This window comes from Pogoniulus pusillus, chromosome 1, assembly GCF_015220805.1.
Source record: "Pogoniulus pusillus isolate bPogPus1 chromosome 1, bPogPus1.pri, whole genome shotgun sequence".
NCBI lineage: Eukaryota > Metazoa > Chordata > Aves > Piciformes > Lybiidae > Pogoniulus > Pogoniulus pusillus.
Window position 1 is genome coordinate 32256651 of NC_087264.1, and position 22984 is coordinate 32279634.

At 44.7% G+C, this 22984-nt stretch overlaps 1 protein-coding gene across 2 annotated transcripts in view; it reads right to left on the reverse strand.

The window, feature by feature from the left end:
- SPRED1 (sprouty related EVH1 domain containing 1) overlaps positions 1–22984 on the reverse strand; it is a 65081-nt gene that overhangs the window by 9509 nt on the left and 32588 nt on the right. For both annotated transcript variants that reach the window (XM_064147893.1, XM_064147894.1), the window contains exons 2-4: positions 14838–15012; positions 7281–7449; positions 5721–5770 (exon numbers count right to left, since the gene is read on the reverse strand). In XM_064147893.1, the coding sequence (XP_064003963.1) occupies positions 5721–5770; positions 7281–7449; positions 14838–15012 (394 nt within the window). The remainder of the gene's footprint in view (positions 1–5720; positions 5771–7280; positions 7450–14837; positions 15013–22984) is intronic.

Below are 22984 nucleotides of genomic sequence, written 5' to 3' on the forward strand. Positions count from 1 at the left end.
AATAAATCATACAGGTTGCAAAAACACCTGAGAAACTTCCCTCTGCTTCAGCTGTATCTAAGGCTGATCAGAGAATGCATCTGGCTGGCAGAGACCTCCAAGCTCATCCAGTCCAACCCTTGACCCAGCACTGATGGATCAACACTAAACCATGTCCCCAAGCACCAGCTCCACAGGCTGCTTAAACACCTCCAGGCATGGTGACTCCAGCACTGCCCTGGGCACACTATTTCAATGTTTGAGAACCCACTCCGTGAAGAATTATTTCCTAGCATCCAGCCTGAACCTCCCCTGGTGCAGCTTGGAACTATTTCCTCTGCTCCTGTCTCTTGCCACCAAGGAGCAGACGCTGCCCCCTCCTCACTCCAACCTTCCTTCAGGGAGCTGCAGAGAGCAGTGAGATTTCCTCTGAACCTCCTCTTCTCCAGCCTGAACACCCCCAGTTCCCTCAGCCCCTCCTCACAGTCCAGCTGCTTCAGGCCCTTCTCCAGCATCGTCGCCCTTCTCTGGACCTCTGGACAGTCTCCAGCCCCTCAACGTCCTTCATGTGGTAAGGGACCCAAAGCTGAACACAGCACTTGAGGTGTGGCCTCAGCAGTGATGAGCACAGGGGGATGATGGATCAACTGTTTTCTTATTTAGCAGAGAAACTGTTAAAATCAGGTACCTATTTCTGAAACAGGCTGAAAGAGTGCTGTAGATTACTCTGAATGGCTTGTATAGTTTAAAGTAAAAAAATAAAGGCAATGACGTGCCAGTAGTGAGCATCTGAGTAAGTGTTAAGTAAGTTAAGCATTTAAGTCAATGGCAGCCCAGACTGCATCAAAAGCAGCAAGGGCAGAGATGGAGAAAGGGGATTTTGCCACTACTCTGCTCTGCTGAGACTTCACCTGCAGTGCTGCATCCAGCTCTGGAGCCCTCAACACAGGAAGGGCATGGACCTGATGGAGAGGGTCCAGAGGAAGGTCACAAAGATGATCAGAGGGCTGTAACACCTCTGCTATGAGGACAGGCTGAGGGAGCTGGGGGTGTTAGCCTGTAGAAGAGAAGGCTCCAGACGGACCTAATAGCAGCCTGCCAGGATGTAAAGGAGCTACAAGAAGGCTGCAAAGGGACTGTTTGCAAAGGCCTGCAGGGACAAGGATGAGGACGGTGGTTTGGAATGAGAGCAGAGCAGATTGAGATTGGATGTGAGGAACAAGTTGTGCACCAGGAGGGTGCTGGAATACTGCAACAGGTTGCCCAGGGAGGTAGTTGAGGCCCCATCTCTGGAGCTCTTCAAGGTGAAGTTGAACAAGGCTCTGAACAACCTGATCCAGTGAAGAATATCCCTGCTGCCTGCAGAGGGGTTGGACTGGGTGACCTTTGGAGGTCCCTCCCAGCCCAAACCATTCCATGATTCTTTATTCTAAAGCTTTACTACCTGAAGATATGAAACATGAGCATTTTTTTCAGGGATAGCAAGGAAGGGACTTAGAAATCAAACCACAAAACATAAAGCTGTGTATGAGCTGGAGATGTCAAGAAGCTGTTAGGACTGCTGGTGAGAAAGAAAATGTAGCAAATTTCTTCCCCTTTTTTTGACGGACATGCCACAAAAAGTCTTAATTACCCAAATGATTTGAGCAGAGGAGATTATTAGATTTATTTTACACAGCTAACAGAATCCAGTGTTTCTTTTCCTTCTAGGAACTACATATAGCAAATTTATTCAGCGCACTAATCTTTATTCAGTGCCAATCTTTAGTCTTTTATCCTTTAGCATCTCCTCCTTCTCCACAACAACAATACAGTGTAAATTATTTGACACTCCCTTATCAGGGATGAAGTTGAGTTATCTTTGTAAAATAAACCATCTGTGACCTTGTTTTTAGTGACAGGCAAATTCAATAAATGTTAATAATACAGTACATTTATAAGATGGTCACTAAATGAAGCACAGGAAGCACTGACATCCTCTTGCATGCACCAAAACCCACTTGAGATGCCTGCAAGTTGCAGGCTTTTCCCCTTTTCCGTTGAGAGGAAGTCCAATGTAACAATCCCTGAAAGAACAAGATGATTTTTTTTTTTGCCTCTGCCTGTAATAGGAAACTTAAAAGCATAACTGCTCCCATTCCTTATTACTTCAAAACTGTTAAAAAATGTGTTGCTAGCCTATAAATAGCCCCAGTATGGCTGAATGGACAAAGCCTGAAAGAAATTAAGACTCAAGAGCTCTACTTTTCAGTTCTCAAAGGCAAGACTTTACACATCTTAGTATCTAAAACCTATATAAAACCTCTTCTAAATGAAGAAGCTCTAGATTTCATTTAGTCAGATTTACTTCCAAGAAGAAAAAAAACCCTAATTTGTAGATTTTTACAGCTGAGCTAGATTAGTTTTAGAGGAAGAAGTTTATATTTGGTAGAGGAGAAGAGTCTGAGCCAATCTCTGAACAAGTAAGCAAACCGACTTCAACAAGCTGCTTGTCTACTGCATTCAGAGTCTGCTTTGCTACCAAAATAGCCAAACTTCCTACCAAAACCAATTCCCAATGCGTATTTCCATCTAAGTATATATCCATACTTACACCTACACCTTTACCTGCATCTTCCCGGGATACAAACATTCCAGGATGTCAGGCAGCTCTGCATTAAGTCATTGGTGTACTTCTGTTTGAAATTAATTTAGTGGGACTAAGGCTTATCTGCTGATACAACCAATTTGTATATAATGCATCCATTAAACAAATAACAGGAATTGTAATCATGTGAGCATCCTTCACAAGCAAGTGGGAACATCCTTCAGTGAAGGTGGTTTTTGTTATACTCAGATTTCAACATAATTTGTGGACAACAGAGAATAGGAAGAAACTGTAAGGAAGCTGCAACACAGAATCACAAAACCTTAGGGGTTGGAAAGGACCTTGAAGATCACCCAGTTCCAAACTCCCTGCCATGGGCAGGGACACTTTCCACTAGACCAGGTTTGATAGTCTGCTATTCTTGAAACAGTTTATAACTTCTTAATTAAACCAAGCAATTCTACGCCTTGATCTTTCATACTTCATTCCTTGGAAGTTACAAATGACAGTTCTGGAAGATTGTTCTGATAGAACAAACAAATATCCCCATGGCCTTCACAGCGAATGTCAAAATACTCTTCAGTGTTTATCATAGAATCACAGATGGTCTGGGTTGGGAGTGACCTCCAAAGCTCATCCAGTCCAACTCCCCTGCAAGCAGTAGGGACATCACAGGATGACAGGATTATTAGGGGTTGGAAGGGATGCAAGGAGATCATCAAGTCCAAACCCCCTGCTAGAGCAGGACCACACGATCTAGCACAGATCACAGAGGAAGGCATCCAGACAGGCCTTGAAAGTCTCCTCCACTAGATCAGGTTTCTCAGAGCCTTGTCCTGCCTCACTTGGAATAGCTTCTCAGCTACCTCCCTGGGCAAACTGTTGCAGTGTTCCAGTACCCTAATGGTGCAAAACTTGTTCCTCACATCCCATCTCAATCTGCTCTGCTCTCGTTCCAAACCTCTGCCCTTGTCCTGTCCCTGCAGGCCTTTGCAAACAGTCCTTTCTTCCTAACATCCAGCCTGAATCTACACTTTCCTCTCTTTCCCCACTAACCCACTTTGTAAATACAAAGACTCACAGGTATTTCCTTCAATTCTGTCATCTTTATGTAGAAATGCAATAACTAGACAGCATAATCAAGAGGTAATTAGTTTCCTCTAATCTCATTAGGCCTGTAGAAATTACTCAATTATTAATTCTTGCAACAAAGCCCTGTTTAAACAAGGCTTTTAAAAGCTGATTAAAGATTGCATTAACTTTGGCACACATTTCCTTCGCTCTGTCAAAAGTCCCCATTCCTATTTTCAATCCTAAATATCTACTGTTTATAGCAATTTTACTTTCAAAAGGTCTTAAAATAGAGCACTGTAAATAAAGAACAACAGGTGACTGCCCAGCCAACACTTACACCTTTTCTACTGAAAAATGGGAAGAAATGGGAGACTCTTCTGCATTGCCACTGCACTGCAGCATCCTTTCTCAACACCAGACTCTGTCTCCCATCACAACTTGATTCCTTACCTCTATTTTCAAAGCAGAGCTGATGATTCTCCTGATTTTGTGTTGCAGAGGTTCTACACTGCACCCATCCACGCTGATAAAGAATTTCATATTGCACAAATGACAGAACTCTTCCCCCTCAACAAACCACTTAGGAATGCTGTCAGTTTTCTAAGTAGTTATTCAGACCCACCCTGAGTCACCTTGTTCCTTTATCAGCTTCATTTAACTTTAATTATCTGAACTCTGCAAACTGACATGTGTCTGAACGAGGCCAGGATTGCCCCTGAAAGATGTATAGGAAAGAAGAGATTGCCAGCACAGACACGAACAGAAGTTTACTCTGTTACATTGCAGCCATTTATTGTATCTATCAGAATGGCTTAGGTTGGGAGGGACCTACAAAGCTCAACCAGACCACTCACCCTGCAGGCAGCAGGGACATCCTCCACTAGGATGTCTCTGAGCCTTGTCCATCCGTACCTTGAATACGACCAGGGATGGAGGCTCAACTACCTCCCTGGGTAACCTGTTGCAGCATTTCAGCACCCTCACAGTGCAGAACTTGTTCCTCATATCCAGTCTCAATCTGCTCTGCTCTCATTTCAAACCACTGCCCTTGTCCTGTCTCTGCAGGCCTTTGCAAACAGTTCCTTCTTGTAGGCTGCATTCAGGACCTGGCAGGCTGCTATTAGGTCTGCCTGGAGCCTTCTCTTCTCCAAGCTGCACAACTCCATCTACCTCAGCCTGTCCTCATAGCAGAGGTGTTCCAGCCCCCTGATCATTTTCGTGGCCCTCCTCTGGACCAGCTCCATCAGGCCCATGTCCTTCCTGTGTTGAGGACTCCAGAGCTGGATGCAAGCAGGTGAGGTCTCAGGAGAACATAGGAGAGACACAGAATCCCTTTTGGCCATGCTACTTTGTATGCAGCCCAGGCTGCCATTGGCTTGCTGGGCTGCAAGCTCACACTGCTGGCTCCTGTCCAGATGTATCCATGATACTTGTTTATCCTGGCTTTTGAATTCTATGCATTCTTGGGCACGACCAGGCAGTGGTGCAGCGTTTGCTACGGTGTTTGCCTAAAGCATTACAGTTGTGAAGCGGAGAAGGAGGTGTTTGCCACCTCTCTCACTATGACCTACAGACATTGAATGGTGCAAACATGGATCAATAAAAATATGAACCTCAACAAGTGCCTGATTTATCTTTACTGTGTTTTCAAAAACTTCTCTGAACCTCTACACTTTGTTATCTCAGCATCCTTTCAACTCTAACCATACACTGGTCACTGCAAAGCTAAAACTTGGAAAACAAATAGGATCTACGAGTTAAAAAAAGAAGATTTCTGATCCCTTTATGTTTTTTTTGCAATACCCAGAAGACTGTTTCATGTTGCCATGAGCACAAATTGGACAGAAAACTTAGAACAGACATTGTGAACTTAAATTCAGGGTGTTGATTAAATATTGACTACCTGGTTCAGGCCAGACAATATTCTAAATCTTGAGTAACTGTTCTGGAACTCTTTTCATTAGAAGGAAATTTTGCTACTGCTCTTATTTTGCTTATTCTCGTTAATGAAAACAAAACATGCTCAATGAATTTCATGACAACTGCACAATCAATGGAAAATAAAATTGAAAAGACTTACTTGAAAGCAGTCTTCTGCCACTTCAGCGTCATTTTGGGAGGGTGCAAAATCTACAGGAAAAGTAAAGAAAAAAAGTAATCAACCCCAAAAATCCAAAACCACAAGAAAGCAGACAAGGTTGCTGTCTTTTTATTTACAGTGTACTGCTTCCAGTAGCCCACACTGCTCTTTAATATCCGGCTGTGATGACATAAAGATGCTTGTTTACTTCTTTAACCAGCAGCTGGCTGTGTATCATGGTGATTTTACTAAGTACCACTCATTTCTACATTCTTTATACACTGAGCATTCCTGGCCACACTCCTCTCTTGTTCCCACCTTTACTGTGTCATCAGAGGCCATTTTGAAAAATAAAGGCAGATAGATGTGGTTGGCATGAATGCAGAGAGTGCTGCATTTTACTACCAATCAGCAGAATTGGGACTGTGAGGCCCTGAGAGGGAAGAGGCTCACGTGTTCTCTAATTAACTCCATTGCAGGGATATGGATGGTATCAGCACAATCCTAAAGAAGTCATTCCAGCATGGCAAGAAGCATTTCCCTTCAGAAACCTTTCTCCCTTTGATCACGCACATCAAATCCCAACATTTACAGCACAGCACAGGATATTTTGGTTCCATTTCTCCCTCTGAATGACTTTCCCCAAGGCAGAGAGAGTTGCTCTTTCCATTCAGCAGACACCTGTTCTTTTCCCTCCCTTCCTCTCCAGCAGCACATTTATCCTTTTCAGCTGAGAATTCAGGCTTGGTGATCATCTTCAGATTGCTCCCCGGTTTCCATAAGATCAGCTGGCCATATTACTATGCCAGTAAAGTTTTCTACTGTCCGACACAAGCCTGTCCTCAGAACTACTTTGTTAGTAAGCAAATAGAGCTATTAACCAGAAGAATGTGCAGATACAAAGAGAACTCAACAGGTCTCCAATCACTCAGCTTCAGAGCTTATTCTCCAAGAATACAGAAGCTGTAACAAGCTTCTGAGAATAAGATCCAAGCAAGACACTGCAGCCCTCTAGCTTCCTCTATCTCTCTATGTCTAGAACACGAGAGGCTTTATCATGCTGGGATCACAGGATGTCAGGTGTTGGAAGGAACATCTGGACATCATCGAGCCCAACCCCTGCCAGAGCTGGACCATGGAATCTAGCACAGGTCGCACAGGAACACATCCAGACAGGGCTGGAAAGGCTACAGAGAAGGAGACTCCACAACCTCTCTAGGAAGCCTGTGCCAGTGCTCTGGGACTCTTACAGTAAAGAAGTTCTTCCTCAAGTCGAGGTGGAGCTTCCTGTGCAGTAGTTTATACCCACTGACCCTTGTCCTAATGTTTCTGGGAATTACCTTATCAGCTTTGTGGAATAGTTGAAGACGCTTGCATAAATGGCACCTTAGAAATGCCAGGAGTACTACTGCAAATCTGTTCAAATCTCAATGTGCTCCAAGTCAATCCACATCCTTAAAGGCTGACAGCATTTAACCTCAGGCAAAGTGCTCTGACCTCTCTCATTCACTAAACAATCCACACCCCCTGCCCTCACCCAGCTCCAGCTGATAGATGTACCTTGAGAAATATCCTCTACTGCTCTCCGAATACCTCTGTCAAAAGCTCTTGCATCAGCAGGACTCTGAAACGTGAGGCCAAACTTTTTGTCATCAATCTTCCAGTGGTAAAATGTAGGAGTAACTTTGTTGTAAACGAGGTCCTTCTTTAATGTGCATTCCAAGACCACCTTCCAGAAAGAAGAAAGGGAGGAAAAGACATCACTGAGCAATCCATGAAATTCGCTAACAAAATGAGAATCACCTGCAAACATCCATCAGAAAAGCAGATAAAAGGTCTCCTGTTATGGGCATGTAATTAGAACTTAATGTCCATCAGGGACAAATTATTCATTAGGTGGTATAAGTTAAGGACCCTTTGTATACTGAGCCTCAAAAGCCTATCTGCAGGAAGCACTTCTGTCAGTAGAGACTTGCAAATGAAACAACTTCCCTCCCAAGCATTACTGTGCTTTAATCAGGTATTGCTGTAGCACTGGCAATTTACTTTGTGCATCTAGTCTACACAATTTTAAAGCGCTGGACCAACTTTAGGCTGCTTAGAGACTGCATCAGTTTTCTCCTCAAAAGACTGGGAGGCAAGAATACAGGAAAATTGCTTTTATTAGTCAAAAAGAAAATATTTTGTAATAGGTTACTGCTTGTACCTAGACACAAGTATATTTATGGCTTCCTATTAAACTCTAGTGAGAACAGTAATTAGCAGTATTTAACAGAAATATTTAACCATTACAAGTATGTGTGCACGTTGGTTACAAAGCAGTCACAGCCTTCACATCATCTCCCCACCTGAAATGGGATGGGTTTTTACCCAGCAGTGTTAGACTTAATGTTTCTGGATGAAAAAAAACAATCCAAGATGAAGAAGAAAAGCCAGAGGGACAAGCACTGCTCCCTTCCTATATAGGCACTGGCTCTAGGTGTAATAGAATTCTCAGCAAGACGGTGGGGCAGGCCAGAAAATGGCTTGGGGGTGCTGGTGGGTGAGAAGCTGGACATGAGCCAACTGTGTGAGCTTGCAGCTCAATGGCAGCCTGGGATGCATCCAAAGCAGCATGGCCAGAGATGGGGGGAGGGGATCCTGCCCCTCTGCTCTGGGGAGACCTCACCTGCAGTACTGCATCCAACTCTGGAGCCCTCAACACAAGAGAGATATAGACCTGCTGGAGAGGGTCCAGATGCCACAAAGATGATCCAGGGGATGGAGCACCTCTGCTATGAAGAGAGACTGAAAGAACTGGGTCTGTTCAGCCTGAAGGGGACCTACAGAAAGGCTGGGGAAGGACTGTTTAGAAGTGCTTGCAGTGGTAAGACAGGGGGAAAATGGAGCCCCTGGAGCAGGGTAGATTTAGTTTTGACATTAGGAGGAAGTTCTTTATAATGAGAGTGGTGAAATACTAAAACAGGTTGCCCAGATACCATGAAGTGCAACACCTCTGTGTTCAGTTCACAGCTACTCATAAAAATGCTTTGCTTCCTATATCTTTCTTTTCTCATCTCTACAACCTACATTCTTTAAAGGTAATAGAAACAATCTGTGTAGAAAAGTGGAGTCTCTGAAGTTGGAAATTTCAACACTTAAGATTTTAAACAAAACCCAGATTTATCTAGGACTTGGTATGGAAATAACATCCCCTCCCCAACTTACTAAATTCGATAGAACTTTCTCTTTTAATAATATTGTGTAGGGGTTTTTTTTGGTTGGTTGGGTTTTTTTTCCTTCAATTCAAAAAGCAAGGTGCTGTAACGGCTATACTCAGACTTGAAGGCCCATTTAAGAAGTGATAAAGTAATGCTTTGAACAGATTTTTTAGAAGAGAAGAACATTTCCATTCGTTTTGGTATCTCTCCCTTTCTCCAGTTAGCTGTTCTTCAAAACAATGAGCTGCAACTTTTGATTTGTCACTTCTGACTCACCATCCAAAAGCTACCAGACACTTTTTTTTTCCTTCCTTCAGTAAAATTTTGAATGACAAAGGACTGAAGAAGAAAACAGAGCAGGAGTCAATCAGATTTTTCATCCAACAATGCAAAATTCACCAAAGTCTGAAACCCATAAGCTTGAACCTAATGTCCATCGAGCTAGGAGAGCCCATAAGCTTGAACCTAATGTCCATCGAGCTAGGAGAGAGCTGCTACAAGCACAACCAGAGAGAGCACCAAGCCTGACTAGGTTAAGAGGGAGTGCAATTCTTTATCCCGAGCAGACTGGCTGGAGCCAGAGCTAGCAAGGTGAGTATAATGAAGGAGAAAATGTGCAATTATGTCAAAGTCTTCAAGAAATGCCCTGACATTCCAAAGCAGATCTAAACAACCCCAGCAAACCAGCAGAGAGCATTCCACCTCCTAAATTAATTCAATGGAGCCAACACTCTGATTTCTCTGGGATGGGCTCTGTGAGCACCATGAGATGGTTTAGACAACTTACTACTGCACAAAAATCTTGCATGTCCTGTATGTAGAAAGGCAGGAATTGTCCCCCCCATATTTGGCACTGGTGAGGCCACCTCCCGAGTGCTGGGGTCAGTTTTGGGCACCTTGGTACAAGAAGGACATTGATGAGCTGGAGCAGGTGCAGAGAAGAGCAAGGGAGCTGGTGAGGCCCTAGAGAATGGATCTAATGGAGAGCAGCTGAGGGAACTGGGACTGTTCAGTATGAAGAAAAGGAGGCTGAGGGGAGACCTCATCACACTCTGCAGCTACCTGAAAGGAAAATAGAGAGAGGTTTGTGCTGGTCTCTTCTCACAGCGATAGAACAAGAAAGAATGGCCTCAAGCTGTACCAGGAGACATTTAGGCTGGACATTGGGATAAGTTTTTCCCAGCAAGAGTGGTTAGGCATTGGAACAGGCTGCCCAGGGAGGTGATGGAGTTCCCATCTCCAGAGGTGTCTAAAGGCTGTTTAGATGTGGTGCTTCATGATGTGGTTTAGTGGCGACCTCGGTAGAGTAGGGTTCATGGCTGGACCTGACAATCTCAAGGCTCTTTTCAAGATCAATGATTCTATGAAGCCTAAAGCTGTCTCATAAAAGGGCTGACAGCAACCTCTCAGGTCTAGAAGAAAAGATGAGAAACTCCCCCAACAAGGAACTTCAATACTTTGGTGCTTAGTCCCAAAGTATCTAATGTACAGATTGAGGTCCAGCTATTGACAGAGATCTTGACCACTGTAATGGAGCTGTAGTGTCAGAAGCAGAACACAGAGAAGCAGCAGCTAAAGATTTACCAGAAACAGAGAGAAAAGACCTCATTCTTTTCAACTATTTAAGAAGCACTCTGAAGACACTTCAACAAACCCCTCACCTAAGGACATCAAGTTGCTGTGGAATAAATTCCACCTTTCTCAGGATCAACAGCAGCACTGTATGATTCCCATCATCATAGAATGGCTTGGCTTAGAAGACACCTCCAAAGGTCATCTAGTCCAAGCCCCGCTGCAATGAGCAGGGACATCCTCCACCACAGATATCTTAGGTAAAAGCCATAGATCTGGATTCCATTTGCTTTCTGAACTGAGGTCTTTTACAATCTGTGCTTCCCCATGTCTCAAGGTTCTCCAGGAAAAGGGAATTTCAGTACCTTGTTCTGGAAGCTGAGCCAGTTCACAAAAGAAAGGCTTGACTGGCCAGAGGAAATCAAACTCTAATCTGCTTACCCAGGCATTCTAAGCATAGCTCTCTCTGTTCTCTGCTCCATACAAGTGTCTGCAGATGTGGCAGTGTGCACCTTGCAACACAGGGAAGGAACTGTGAAGCACTGCTCCAGCTGAATGACTTCTGGAGGCCACTACAGCTTAAGCATTCGCTGAGGCATATGTGCTCAAAGTCTGAATAGCTGAGATGTTGAGAAGAGTTCATGATGCTTTTTTAAGACAATATTGCTATTTTTTGTCTTTTTGCAACCACAGTGGCAGAGCACAGGCCATGACTAACTTCAAACACTGCTCAGATATACAGAGTTACACAGTAAGGCCACTCCAAGATGAGATTACAGAGATGCTGGAGCACAGAAGAGCAGATTAAGCAGGACTCCTATTCAGGATAAGATTATCAAGATGTGGTTCCTACTCAATAGCAAACACAATAACGTGACACCACAGCAACTTCCACGTACACTTTCTTTTTGAAGAGGAAACACAAAGGCATTTTATGCCACTGGATTGAGCTTCCAGGGTTGCCTCTTTGAGAGCACAGCCTTCTTTAACCTTCCAGTTGGAACAGCAACTACATTGAACCTTACTGGTGTTGCTCCTCTTGGCCTTTTCTTTGTGTCATACAACTGTAAAATCCTAGAATCATTGAGGCTGGAGAAGACCTTTAAGATCATTGAGTCCAACCATGACCACTAAACCATGTCCTGAAGCACCACAGCTACAGCTTCTTCAACACCTCCAGGGATGGTGACTCCACCATCAACCTGGGCAACCTGTTCCAACCCATCATCTCTCTCCTAGTAAAGAAGTTTTTCCTCATGTCCAACCTAAATCTCCTCTGACACAATTCCAACCCATTTCCTCTTGTCCTGTCATGGGTTACTTTGCAGGAGAGACCATCAGCAGCCTCACTCCAACCTCCTCTGAGGGAGTTGTAGAGAGCAACAAGATGTCACTCAGCCTTCTCTTTTCCAGACTAAACACCCCCAGTTCTCCCAGCTGCTCCCTGTACGATGCCCTCCAGACCCCTCCCCAGCCTCCTTGCTCTTCTTTGACACCCTCCAGCCCCTCAATGTATTTCCTATCCTGTGGCACCCAGAACTGAATTCAGCACTCAAGCTGTGGCCCCACCAGGACCCAGTACAGGGGCAACATCACTGCCCTGCTTCTACTGGCCACACTGGTTTTGATCCAGGCCAGACTAACCACCTGTCAATTCTAGTTGGACTAAAAGTCCCAATGTTTGACTGCATTAAAGAAAAGGTAAGAAACATGTGCTTGAAGAGTGAATGCAGAGGAAAATCCCAAGAATAAATGTAAATCTTCTGACGATACTGACAGCATAAGGATCAGAACAGTCCCACAGTCAGTGCCTGGATCCCTGTCCAACAGAGGATCTTTTTTCTTTTATGCTTTGCTGCATACTGTGTTAATTCATCACACAATAGTTGGTGTTTAGAAGTGTATTATTTGAAGCCTAAGGAAATCCATGCATACACAGCCTCCTTTTACTCAACTACCAAAGCATCACTGGCCCTGCAGTATTCTTCCCCACAGTTTAAATCTGTATTTGTTAGTCCCCTGACCTTTATTCAGTATGCACTGGACAGATGTTCTTGCTAGCTGCATTTTTTCCATCTTTCATCCTGTGGTTTTTAGGACCTGACTTCCAACAACAACTTCCTAAATTGCATGGTTTGAAATGTTGGACGTGAGGAACAAATTCTGTACTGTGAGGGTGCTGGAACACTGCAACAGGTTGCCCAGGGAGGTAATTGAGGCCCCATCCCTAGAGATATTAAAGGTGAGGCTGGACAAGGCTGTGAGCAACCTGCTGTAGTGAAGGATGCCCCTGCTGCCTGCAGAGGGGTTGGACCTCAAAGATCATCTAGTTCTAACTCTCCCCGCCACGGGCAAGGACACATGTCAGCTAGACTTGGCTGCTCAAGGCTTTAAACCCCACCCAGGGAGGAGGCAGTGACAACTTCCCTGGGCAGCCTGTTTCAGAGTCTCATCATCCTCCTACTGAAGAACTTCTTGCTAAGATCCAATTCCTTCGGATTTTGCTTCTAGCACTCCTAGCAGAGCAGCAGCTCACATTCAAGGGCAAGAGAGGTGGGGGACAGATGAACACAGGACAGGACAAGACAGGCACACAAAAAATTCCAGGAAAAAACTCTCACCCAAAAAAACACTCTTCAAGGCTATAAAGGTTTGCAAAACATCCTTGTGCTAACATGCACTAGATTTGGGACAGGAAAAGGAGCAGAGACATTTAAAGCCTTCTACCAGCAGTGGAAATGAAACAAGGCTTGCCCAGAGGAAGCAGGAGAGGAAGTGCAATCAGATCAGGACACTGATGGCTGGGACATTTTCATATGCTTGTGGGAGAAAGATGAAGCCAGCCCTCAGTTCTGAGCATTTTATTACCCTCAGAGTTTGAAGGTGAGCTGTGAACACCCAGAGCATTAAGAGAAAATTGTCAAGTATCTCTAATGCAATTAAGCTCCTCAAACCCAGCCTCAGTAAGGCTAAAAAAAGTTCTAAAGGGAACTACTGCAAAGTGAGGAAGGAACTGCAGGTGCAGAGAGCTGTGCAGGAACACAGGGTACTCTGCTAACAGCACTACGCCTCGCTGAAACCACTGAGTCAGCACTACTGCTATTTATGGGCTCTCTTCCTACAACACTCTCAGTCATGGCAGAGAACTCAGCAGCCCTGCCTCAAGGAAGCAGCTTGGAATGCTTGAGAAACAATCAGCTGTTGAGGATCAGAGGCAATTCTACCTTCTTCTCTTATAAAGGAGTCAAATTATTGTTAGAAAAGGGTAAGCTGTTGATGAAAGTCATTGAGATGGAGGGTTTGTGCTTTCCTCACTCCTGTTTCCACAGTGAGACACCTCACTCCTTTAGAAACCTACCTGGCACACAGGGAGCCAAACAAGCCTTAGTGAGCCAATTTTGTCGGCCATAGGTCTGCAGGCAGAGGTGGCTGAGATCCTACAGGAGCATGTGTTTGGTGAGGCTGACTTCTGTGACACTATTTAAGACAAGTTCATTACTCCTCAAACCACAGCATCCTTGGACCAATCACATTAGTTTCTTCCAGCACAAAAATCGATTTTTTTTTCAAAATGGCTAGTTTTTGTCACAGCCAAATCCTACACCTAGCTGAATAATTACTGTGAAATTCAAAGAATGGTCCCTTAGGTTGGAAGGGAGCTCAGATATCATCTACTTCAATATCCCTGCTAGGATGCCTCTCAACTAGACTTGTCTGCTTCAAGTGCTCTGCAACACTCTGCTGTATTATTCACTCTGTATTAATCACAAGATGGATGAGGTTGGAAGGGACCTCAGAGCTCATCTGCTCCACCCTTCCCATCATGGGCAGGATCACCTCTGAACTAGACTCAGGTAATCAAGGCCCCATCCAAACTGGCCTTGAACACCCTCAGGGAAGAGGCAGTCACAGCCTCCCTGGGCAGCCTATTCCAGAGTCTCACCATCCTGGGACTGAAGAACTTCTTCCTAAGCTCCAATTCCTTCAGATTTTGCTTCTAATGCTCCCATGAAACACACTGTCACTGGCATCTAAACAAATGAACAAGATGTAACTTTTGAGGAAGATTAAAAAAAGAATAGCAAAAGGTTTCCCCAAATGGATAGGAAAAAAACCCCAACCATTTAAAAGTTTTTAAAGCCTCAATATGTTTGATTCTAGCAATGCAAAGTATTACACCAAAACCAACTAACTTAGCTCTTCAGGTAGATAATCACAGACATGGATATAAAAGCTCAGCAACAGCATGCAACTGAGATAGCAAATTCAGTTCCTAGTTTACAACCACCAAGAAGCTAAACCCTCTGCTTTGTAGTTTGGACATGAAAGGGATGGAAATTGTTACCGTTTTATCCCTGAGTCGTTCTCCGTGGATAAGAAAATCAGCACAGCTATTCTCTTCCTGCGGAATGACTTTGAAGACTGTGACACAGCTTAGTCCACCCCCTCCAAGTGGTAACCATCCACCGCTTGAGTCATCCCGGGTCATCACCACAGCTCGCACTCGTGCATAACTATTACTGGAAAAGAGGCAAAAGAAGAAGTTAAAAAGTTTTTTCCATCGCCACAAACCAGCTAAGTCTGGTTAAAACAAACAAACAGAACACAACAAAATGACATTCACAAAGGAAAACAGCAAACCCACATCCAAGAACACAGCAATTAACTTTGTGGAGTTCGGTCCCTTAGAAGAAATTTAATATAGAATCACAGAATGGTCTAGGTTGGGAGGGACCTCCAAAGGTCATCTAATTCAGCCCCCCCCCTTGCTTTAAGCAGGGGCATCCTCAATTAAATCAGGTTGAGGATCTAGCTGATCTCAGCCTGATCTAGTTGAGAATGCCCCATCTGGATGAGGATGCTCCATCTCCAGGGATGGGACCTCAACCACCTCCCTGGGCATCTAAAGAGTTCCTCTTTACTTTTTATGCCTCCATTAAGATTTCTTGGAGCTTCCATCCTATTCCTTGTCACATCATCAGAACTCAAAACTGATATTCTCCTAAAAGCTTTGCATCACTGAGCTAGCTTGAGAGAGAATAAGAATCAGCTCAGGATTTCTTTGAGACTCATCATGAAGCCACTCAGCTACCATGAAGCTGCAGAGAAGGGAGAACAAGAAAACAGAAAGAGGTCAGCAGGCCTTCTGCCACTGCACTCCAAACAAAAATCGGCTCCCAGCCAGAAGCCCAGTTCCCTTCCCTCCTTCCCATGCACACAATCCCTCCTTTGCAAGGCTAGGTCAGGACACACAGGCTGTGGGGGTTCAACACCAGAACCAGTCCCAGCTACTTTCAACCTCCTGCTTGCAGAGTCTACCAGCTAGTTCTCCCTTGGATTGGCAGGGTGTGGAAAATGCCTTGTATTTCTCACAATTTCACAGCTTTTTCCACAAATAAACAAATGGTTATCACTTCAGGACTTGAAAGGCAAATTCCTTCTTTAGAGCCTCAGGAAAAAAAAAAAGAAAGAAAAATAAGGTTCTGGTGATCTTCTCTCTCAGCTTTCAAGTTAAATGACACAGCTTGGTTTTGGTTATGTAGTTGCTGCTCCATCAGCTGGAGAACTCCACAGGTTAGCAAGGATGTTTTAAGGTGCTACACGTGAAGAATGGTTTACGGTGTGACTGGGACAGTCCAACACTTCAAAAGAAATAAGCCTCATGATAGCTTTGCAACAAATTTCTGTTGAAGGGTTTAAATACTTATGCCAGCTAGAATCACAGAATCATTCACGTTGGAAAAGAGCCTTCAGGTCATCAAGTCCTCTACCAAGGTCACCACTAAACCACATCACGAAGCACCATATCTAAACAGCCTTTAGACATCTCCAGGGATGGGAACTCCATCACCTCCCTGGGCAGCCTGTTCCAATGCCTAACCACTCTTGCTGTGAAAAATTCATCCCAATGTCCAACCTAAACCACTCCTCGTGCAGCTTGAGGCTGTTCCCTCCTCTTCTATCACTACTAATCCATAAGAAGAGACTAGCACCAACCTCTCTCTGTTGTCCTTTCAGGTAGCTTCAGAGTGTGATGAGGTCTCCCCTCAGCCTCCTCTTCCTCACACTGAACAGTCCCTGTTCCCTCAGCCACTCTCCACCAGCCTCATTCTCTAGGCCCTCACCAGCTCAGCTGCTCTTCCTCTCCAGTCCCTCCATGTCCTTCTTGTACTGAGGTGCCCAAAACTGACCCCAGCACTCGAGGGGTGGCCTCACCAGTGCCGAGTACAGGGGGACAATCCCCGCACTGCTTCTGCTGGCCACACCATTGCTTATCAAGGGCAGGATGCCTTTGGCTTTCTTAGCCCCCTGGGCACACTGCTGGCTCATCTTCAGATGCTTGTCCATTAGAATCCCCAGGTCCCTTTCTGCAGGACAACTTTCCAGCCACAGTTTCCCAAGCCTGGAGCACTGCTTGGGGTTGTTGTGGCCCAAGGGCAGGACCAAGCACTTGGCCTTATTGGAGCTCATCCCATTGACCTCTGCCCATTGATCCAATCTGTCATGTCAGACCAAACAGGAAATATCAGAAGGGCAAAGCTGTCCCTTCTGTACCACATTATTTACAATCCTGTTATTCTCCACACCAGGATATTGTGAATTGATCACTGTTTAATCTCCCCCTCCCCCCCCCCACCAAAACGTCCCAGAATAACTGCAGATAGGATTTTTTGGTGTAATTAAGCTATTCCTTTCTCACATATATAAAAGTGAATCATATGGATGAATCATGTATATAAATATAAATCACATTTAAGAATTTTGCTGCAAGCATCTAAAGCTTAAAGACAGAACAGTTTGCAAAATGGGAAATAACTCAAGCCCATCCAATTTTAGCTTACAGGCAAATCAATTTGTTTACAGGGACTCTGTTTGCCCCCTGCAAGCAAAACCCCACCCTCTCATCCTTAAAATGACAATCCAATGTTTCTCACCATTTCTTTTAGTGACTCCTCCCACACAGCCAACAAATATAAGCAAGCAAAATTCCGCTCTTCACTCTATGCATCTATCAGTTCTAATATCTGTGCATAAAAATGTCTCTAGCTTAATGCCAGTATTGGAAGCGGAATCATTCCTTGGCCTCTGTTGCTGGATTCCATTCAGAGGTCAGCTCTCATTGCATTTGTACACCCTAGACACAGGCAGGCTTTTGTAGCTTTTGTCTCATTGCTCAGATGAAGATTCTGACAGAAAATGAGTGCCCAGTTCTAGTGTCCCCAGTAGAAGAAGGGCACAGAGCTGCTGGAGTGAGTCCAGAGGAGGCCACAAAGATGAGCCAAGGGCTGGAGCAGCTCTGCTGTGAGGACAGGCTGAGGGAGCTGGAGGTGTTCAGCCTAGAGAAGACTCGAGGGGGAATTTAGAGCTGCCTTGCAATAACTGAAGGAATCCTACAGGAAGGCTGCAGAGATTCTTTTCCTGAGGGTGTCTAGAGACAGGCCAAGAGGGAAGGGGCTTGAAGCTGAGGGAGAGCAAGATTAGACTGGAGTTGAGGAAGAAGTTTTTCAGTGTGAGGGTGGTGAGACTCTGGAATAGGCTGAGCTGTTCTAGAAGTCTGTGATACTGGAGCTTTCCTCTGAAGCACTCAGAAATAGGAAGCACCAACTGGTTTAACCTACTCAGTTTCTTTCTTGTTCTCCATTTAAACCAAAAACTTAGCTGTGAAGTCACTCACTCGATACACATGGTTGTATATCTGGATATTAGCAGATTGCAGGAAGAGTTCAGTTAAGCATTATATGCAGATACTCACTTAGGCTGCCTGATAAAACCTGAACTGCAACAGATTGTTTCGTTTTTAAATTAAAGTTTATACTTTACAACAATTTTCTTTCTGGGAATTGCTAAGGAGGAGTAAAGGTGGAGGACATTTATCATACCTCAAGGGCTTAGCTACTTCCACTTGCTGGGAACTTTTTGCTAGTGTTGGGTTTTTCCCTCCTTTCCTATACTGTAATTCTCAGTTTCATCTACTTCATCTTGCAGTTTGCTTCTAAACTGGTTTAGGAGGAAGTTCTTCCCAGAGAGAGCGATTTGCCATTGGAATGGGCTGCCCAGGGAGGTGGTGGAGTCACCGTCCCTGGAGGTGTTCAAGAAAAGCCTGGATGAGGCACTTAGTGCCATGGCCTAGTTGACTGAATAGGGCTGGGTGATAGGTTGGACTGGATGATCTTGGAGGTCTCTTCCAACCTGGTTGATTCTATGAAACAGCATTTGGCTTTTCAAATCCTGTAGCTGTTACTGTAAAATTCCCTGCATTAGTGCAAGAATCAAAATAAAACCCCCCAACAGGTTACAGAATAACCTCTTCAACTGGAACAAAACCTCCATTTCCAGTCAACTGTCCTGGAAATGAACTAGACAAATTCCTTACTGCACTTAAAAGGCTTGCCAATGATTATGAAGAGATTGCTTTAAGTTTGTATGTTTGTTGCTGATGTTGATTTGGTTTATTTTTTTTTCTTATTAAAAAAATTATTAGGTTTTTAAAATTCTTTTTCATATCCTGAAGGAACTCACAGTTGGTAACAAGAGCTATTTTTAGGACCAGTATAAGCTGGCTTGCAATTAGTCACAAAGCTGCAGCCAAACTAGGAGCGATTCCCATTTCCAGAATCCTCTGCAAACAAAACAGCATCTGCCTGCCACACCACTGGTGCCACCAAAGCCACCCAGATGTTTCCCAGCTCCAAGCCTTGCAGCTCCAGCTACTTTTGGGAATTTTGGACAAATTGCTAAACTGCTGCTGTAGCTTAGCTGTAGGGAAAAAGGGCAGACAAGGCTCCAGTGTTTTCTCCCACCCCTGCAGCCTAATATTTTTACCTCTCCTTTCTTGTTTAGCTGGAATAATTAAACAAAAGAAACCCAAAGCAAAGACGGCAATCAGTTGACCTTTGCTTTCGGGAAACCTTTTACTGGAGGCACCACAAGCACGTGAAATGCAGCGTGAAGAGCAGCGTTGCCCAAATCTGCTGTATCACTCCCAATTTTTTCTGAGACTCCCTGATTTGGTTGTGGCCACTGGAAGCTGTTGATGCAGAGTGGGGTTTAGCAGGGAAAGCCAAACGGGATTTTGTCCTCCAGTAAAGACTGGAGACCACAACACTTGAATTCAGATCAACTTCTAACAACTCTGGAAACAGATCTCTCCAACCTCAGCTAAGGAGATGGGAGCACACTGCCCCTCTCCAGCTAGCTCACTGACTGTAAAGTTTTTAGAACACTAACAGCTTGAATTCTGATGACATTTCTTTACAAAGAATTAGGATGGAAGCTCCAAGAAGTCCTAGTGGAGGCATAAAAATACAAAGGAAGACTCTAGCTGCCCAGGGAGGTAGTTTGGGTCCCATCCCTACAGATATTCAAGCTGAGGCTCGACATGGCTCTATGCAACCTGATCTAGTGCTGGATGTCCCAGCTGATTGCAGATGGGGGTTGGACTGGATGACCTTTAGAGGTCACTTCCAACCAGACCATTCTATGATTTTATTCTTAAATGGTTGCTGTGAGTTAGAACTTGTGATGAAGCAGGGGAATAAATCAAAAGAAGAGAAAAATAAAAATGTTATTTACAGTGTCACTTTTCACTAGTAGGTAAGAGCTGCTGAAGAGCACAGGACATGACTGAGCAGGGTACCTATTCAACTGGAAATGAAGTCATTTTAAAACAGCATAGCATATTGTGTAAAGTTCCATTCTAAAAATATTAGCAAATGATGGGGATTCTTGCACCAAAATTACATGCTGGAGTGAGATGAACTACGGAGCCTGAGAAAGCATTTGGGGGGCATAAAAAAAGGGCCATTAGCAGGAGGGAGAGCCACAAGACTTGCAGACCTTGCCTGTCATTAAAGTCTGACCACGGGTTTTAAAGGCTCCCTCCTCTCTCCAAAATCTGTGTCTTTGTATCATTGGAATGCTCCTGGGCCCAAGCTAAATGGGACCTGGGGATTGTAACTGACAAGCAACTCAGTATGTGCAAGCAGTGTGCCCAGATGGCAAAGAAAGCCAGTGGCATCCTGGCTTGGATTAGAAATGCTCTGTCCAACAGGAGGAGGGAGGTGACTGTCCGCTTGTATTTGTCTCTGTTGAGGCCACACATTGAGTGTTGTGTCCAGTTTTGGGCACCTCATTACAAGAGGGATGTGGAGGTGCTGGACCCAGTGCAGAAGAGGGCAAGGAAGCTGGGGAAGGGCCTGGAGAATAAATCTGGTGAGGAGTGACTGAGGAAGCTGGGGATAGTTAGTGTGAAAATAAGGCAGCTGAGGGGAGACCTCATTACTGTCTACAGCTACCTGGAAGGAGGTTGTGGAGAGGTTGGTGCTGGCCTCTTCTCACAGGTAATTAGTGGTAGAACAAGAGGGACTGGCCTCAAGCTGTGACATCTGTAATTCCAATACTACAGCTTTCCTTCTAAAAAATAAACTGTTTTGATGATTTCTGTGTAGAATCAAGCCAACTGAAGACACCAGATGTTATTACTATTGTCTGTCCTTCCATCAGCAACCCAAAAGACAACAAAGGGTAGAAATTTTCTGCTATTTTTCCTAGAGAACAAAAGAGAAGAGGTGAGGCACATCTGGAATATCATCTCCAGTTCTGAGTCCCTTCAGTTCAAGAAGGATCTCAAGGAACTGCTTGAGTCTAGCCCAGAGCCACAAAGCTGCTGCAGGCAGTGGAACATCTCCTGTGAAGACAGGCTGAAGGAGCTGGGGCTTGGAGCAGCCTGAAGGCTGCTCTCATTGCTGCTGCTAAAGATGTGCAGGCTCTACTCAGGGATGGCCAAGGACAGGACAAGGGGCACTGGGGGCAAGCTGGAGCAGAGGGAGTACCACGGGAACAGGAAGGAAACTTTTTCCCTGTGAAGAAGTGCTGGATCTCTGGAGCAGGCTGCCCAGAGAGGTTGTGGAGTCTCCTTCTCTAGAGACATCCAAAGCATGCCAGGTCACACGCCCCTGTGTGACCTGCCTTAGGTGATGCTGCTCTGGCAGAGAGGGTTGGACTTGAGCTTTTGAGGTCCCTTCCAGACCTTAACATTCTGTGAAGCTGGAAAACAACCCCAACCAGCTAGTTTGTTGCATTACATTTACTTGAACCCAGTCCCAGCAGTAAGCAATTTTTCCCTCTCCTCAACTCATGTTAAGCTAAATCACCACTCTTATTTGTGCTGCCCCTTACATGTTTCTAGTTTAACAGAGGAATGACAAATCATCATTGGTCTCAGAGATGTTTGCTAGAACAACTGAAATACCATGGTAAATTGCTTTCTAACACTGTAACCACCATCACTGAGAAGCTTTCAACTTCAGATGGAATTATAAACTGGACCATATGAGACACTGACCCTCTCAGCATTTAAGACGATGGTTTCCCTCAGAACTCTAAAGCACATTTGCAGAAGAGGACCTCAGGTTTCAGGTGGACACCAAGCTGAACATAAGCCAGCAACATGCCCTTGAATGAGGGGTGGCCACCTGTGTCCTGAGCTGCATTAGAAGTGTTGCCAGAAGGTTCAGGGAGGTGATTCTTTCCCTTGACTCAGCACTGCTGAGGCCACACCTGGAGTGTTGTGTCCATCGCTGCACTCCCCAGTACAAGAATGGTATGGAGCAGTATACTGGATGGAATCCAGTGAAAGCCAGCAAGGTGATTATAGGACTAGACCATCTGCACACGAGGGAAGGCTGAGAAAGCTGCAACTGTTTAAGCTCAAGAGGAGAAGGCTTAGCAGTATTTTATCATCAGCACACAAAAATATCTCAAGAGAGAGTGAAAGAGGATGAAGCCAAGCTCCCTGCAGTCATGCCCTGACGACAGGGCAAGATGCAGGTAGCTGACATTGAAACATTGGAGGTTCCACTGGAATGTCATAAGCCACTTTTTCATTCTGATGGTGACCAAGCACTGCCATAGGAGGTCCAGAGAAGTTGTGGAATCTCCATCCTTGGAGACATTCAAAAGTTGCCTGGACACAGTGCTGGGTAACCTGCTTTAGATGGCCCTCCTTGTGCAGGGGTGGGTGGGCAAGAGGACCTCCAGAGGTCCTTTCCAACCTCAATTATTTTCTTTATTTAACACCACATTTCAAAGCACAGCAACTGCAGCAAGATGTAACTATAAATACAGCTAATCTGGGTTCCCTGATGAGAATTCCTGACACTTTGCAGAGTTGTCTCTGTGCATAACTGCTATTTAAACACCTATGACAAGGCTAGGATAAAAAAACAGGCATTCTGAAGAATGGTGACACATTCAGCTCTGAAATTATACTGTCTTTGCTGGCATGCAAGTAACAGCTCCAGGCTGATCTCTGGATGTGAGCTGGGCATGGATCAAGGCTATGTACCTTTGACTGGCACTTTATATCTGTACTTTAACCCCTCCAGCTTCTGTTGAAATACACTTCTGTGTTTGTAGCCTCACCCAAAGAGCAGATGTGAGCCACGATTGGCTTTTTATGGCTCTTAATGTCCAAACAGCTTAGCAGACTTT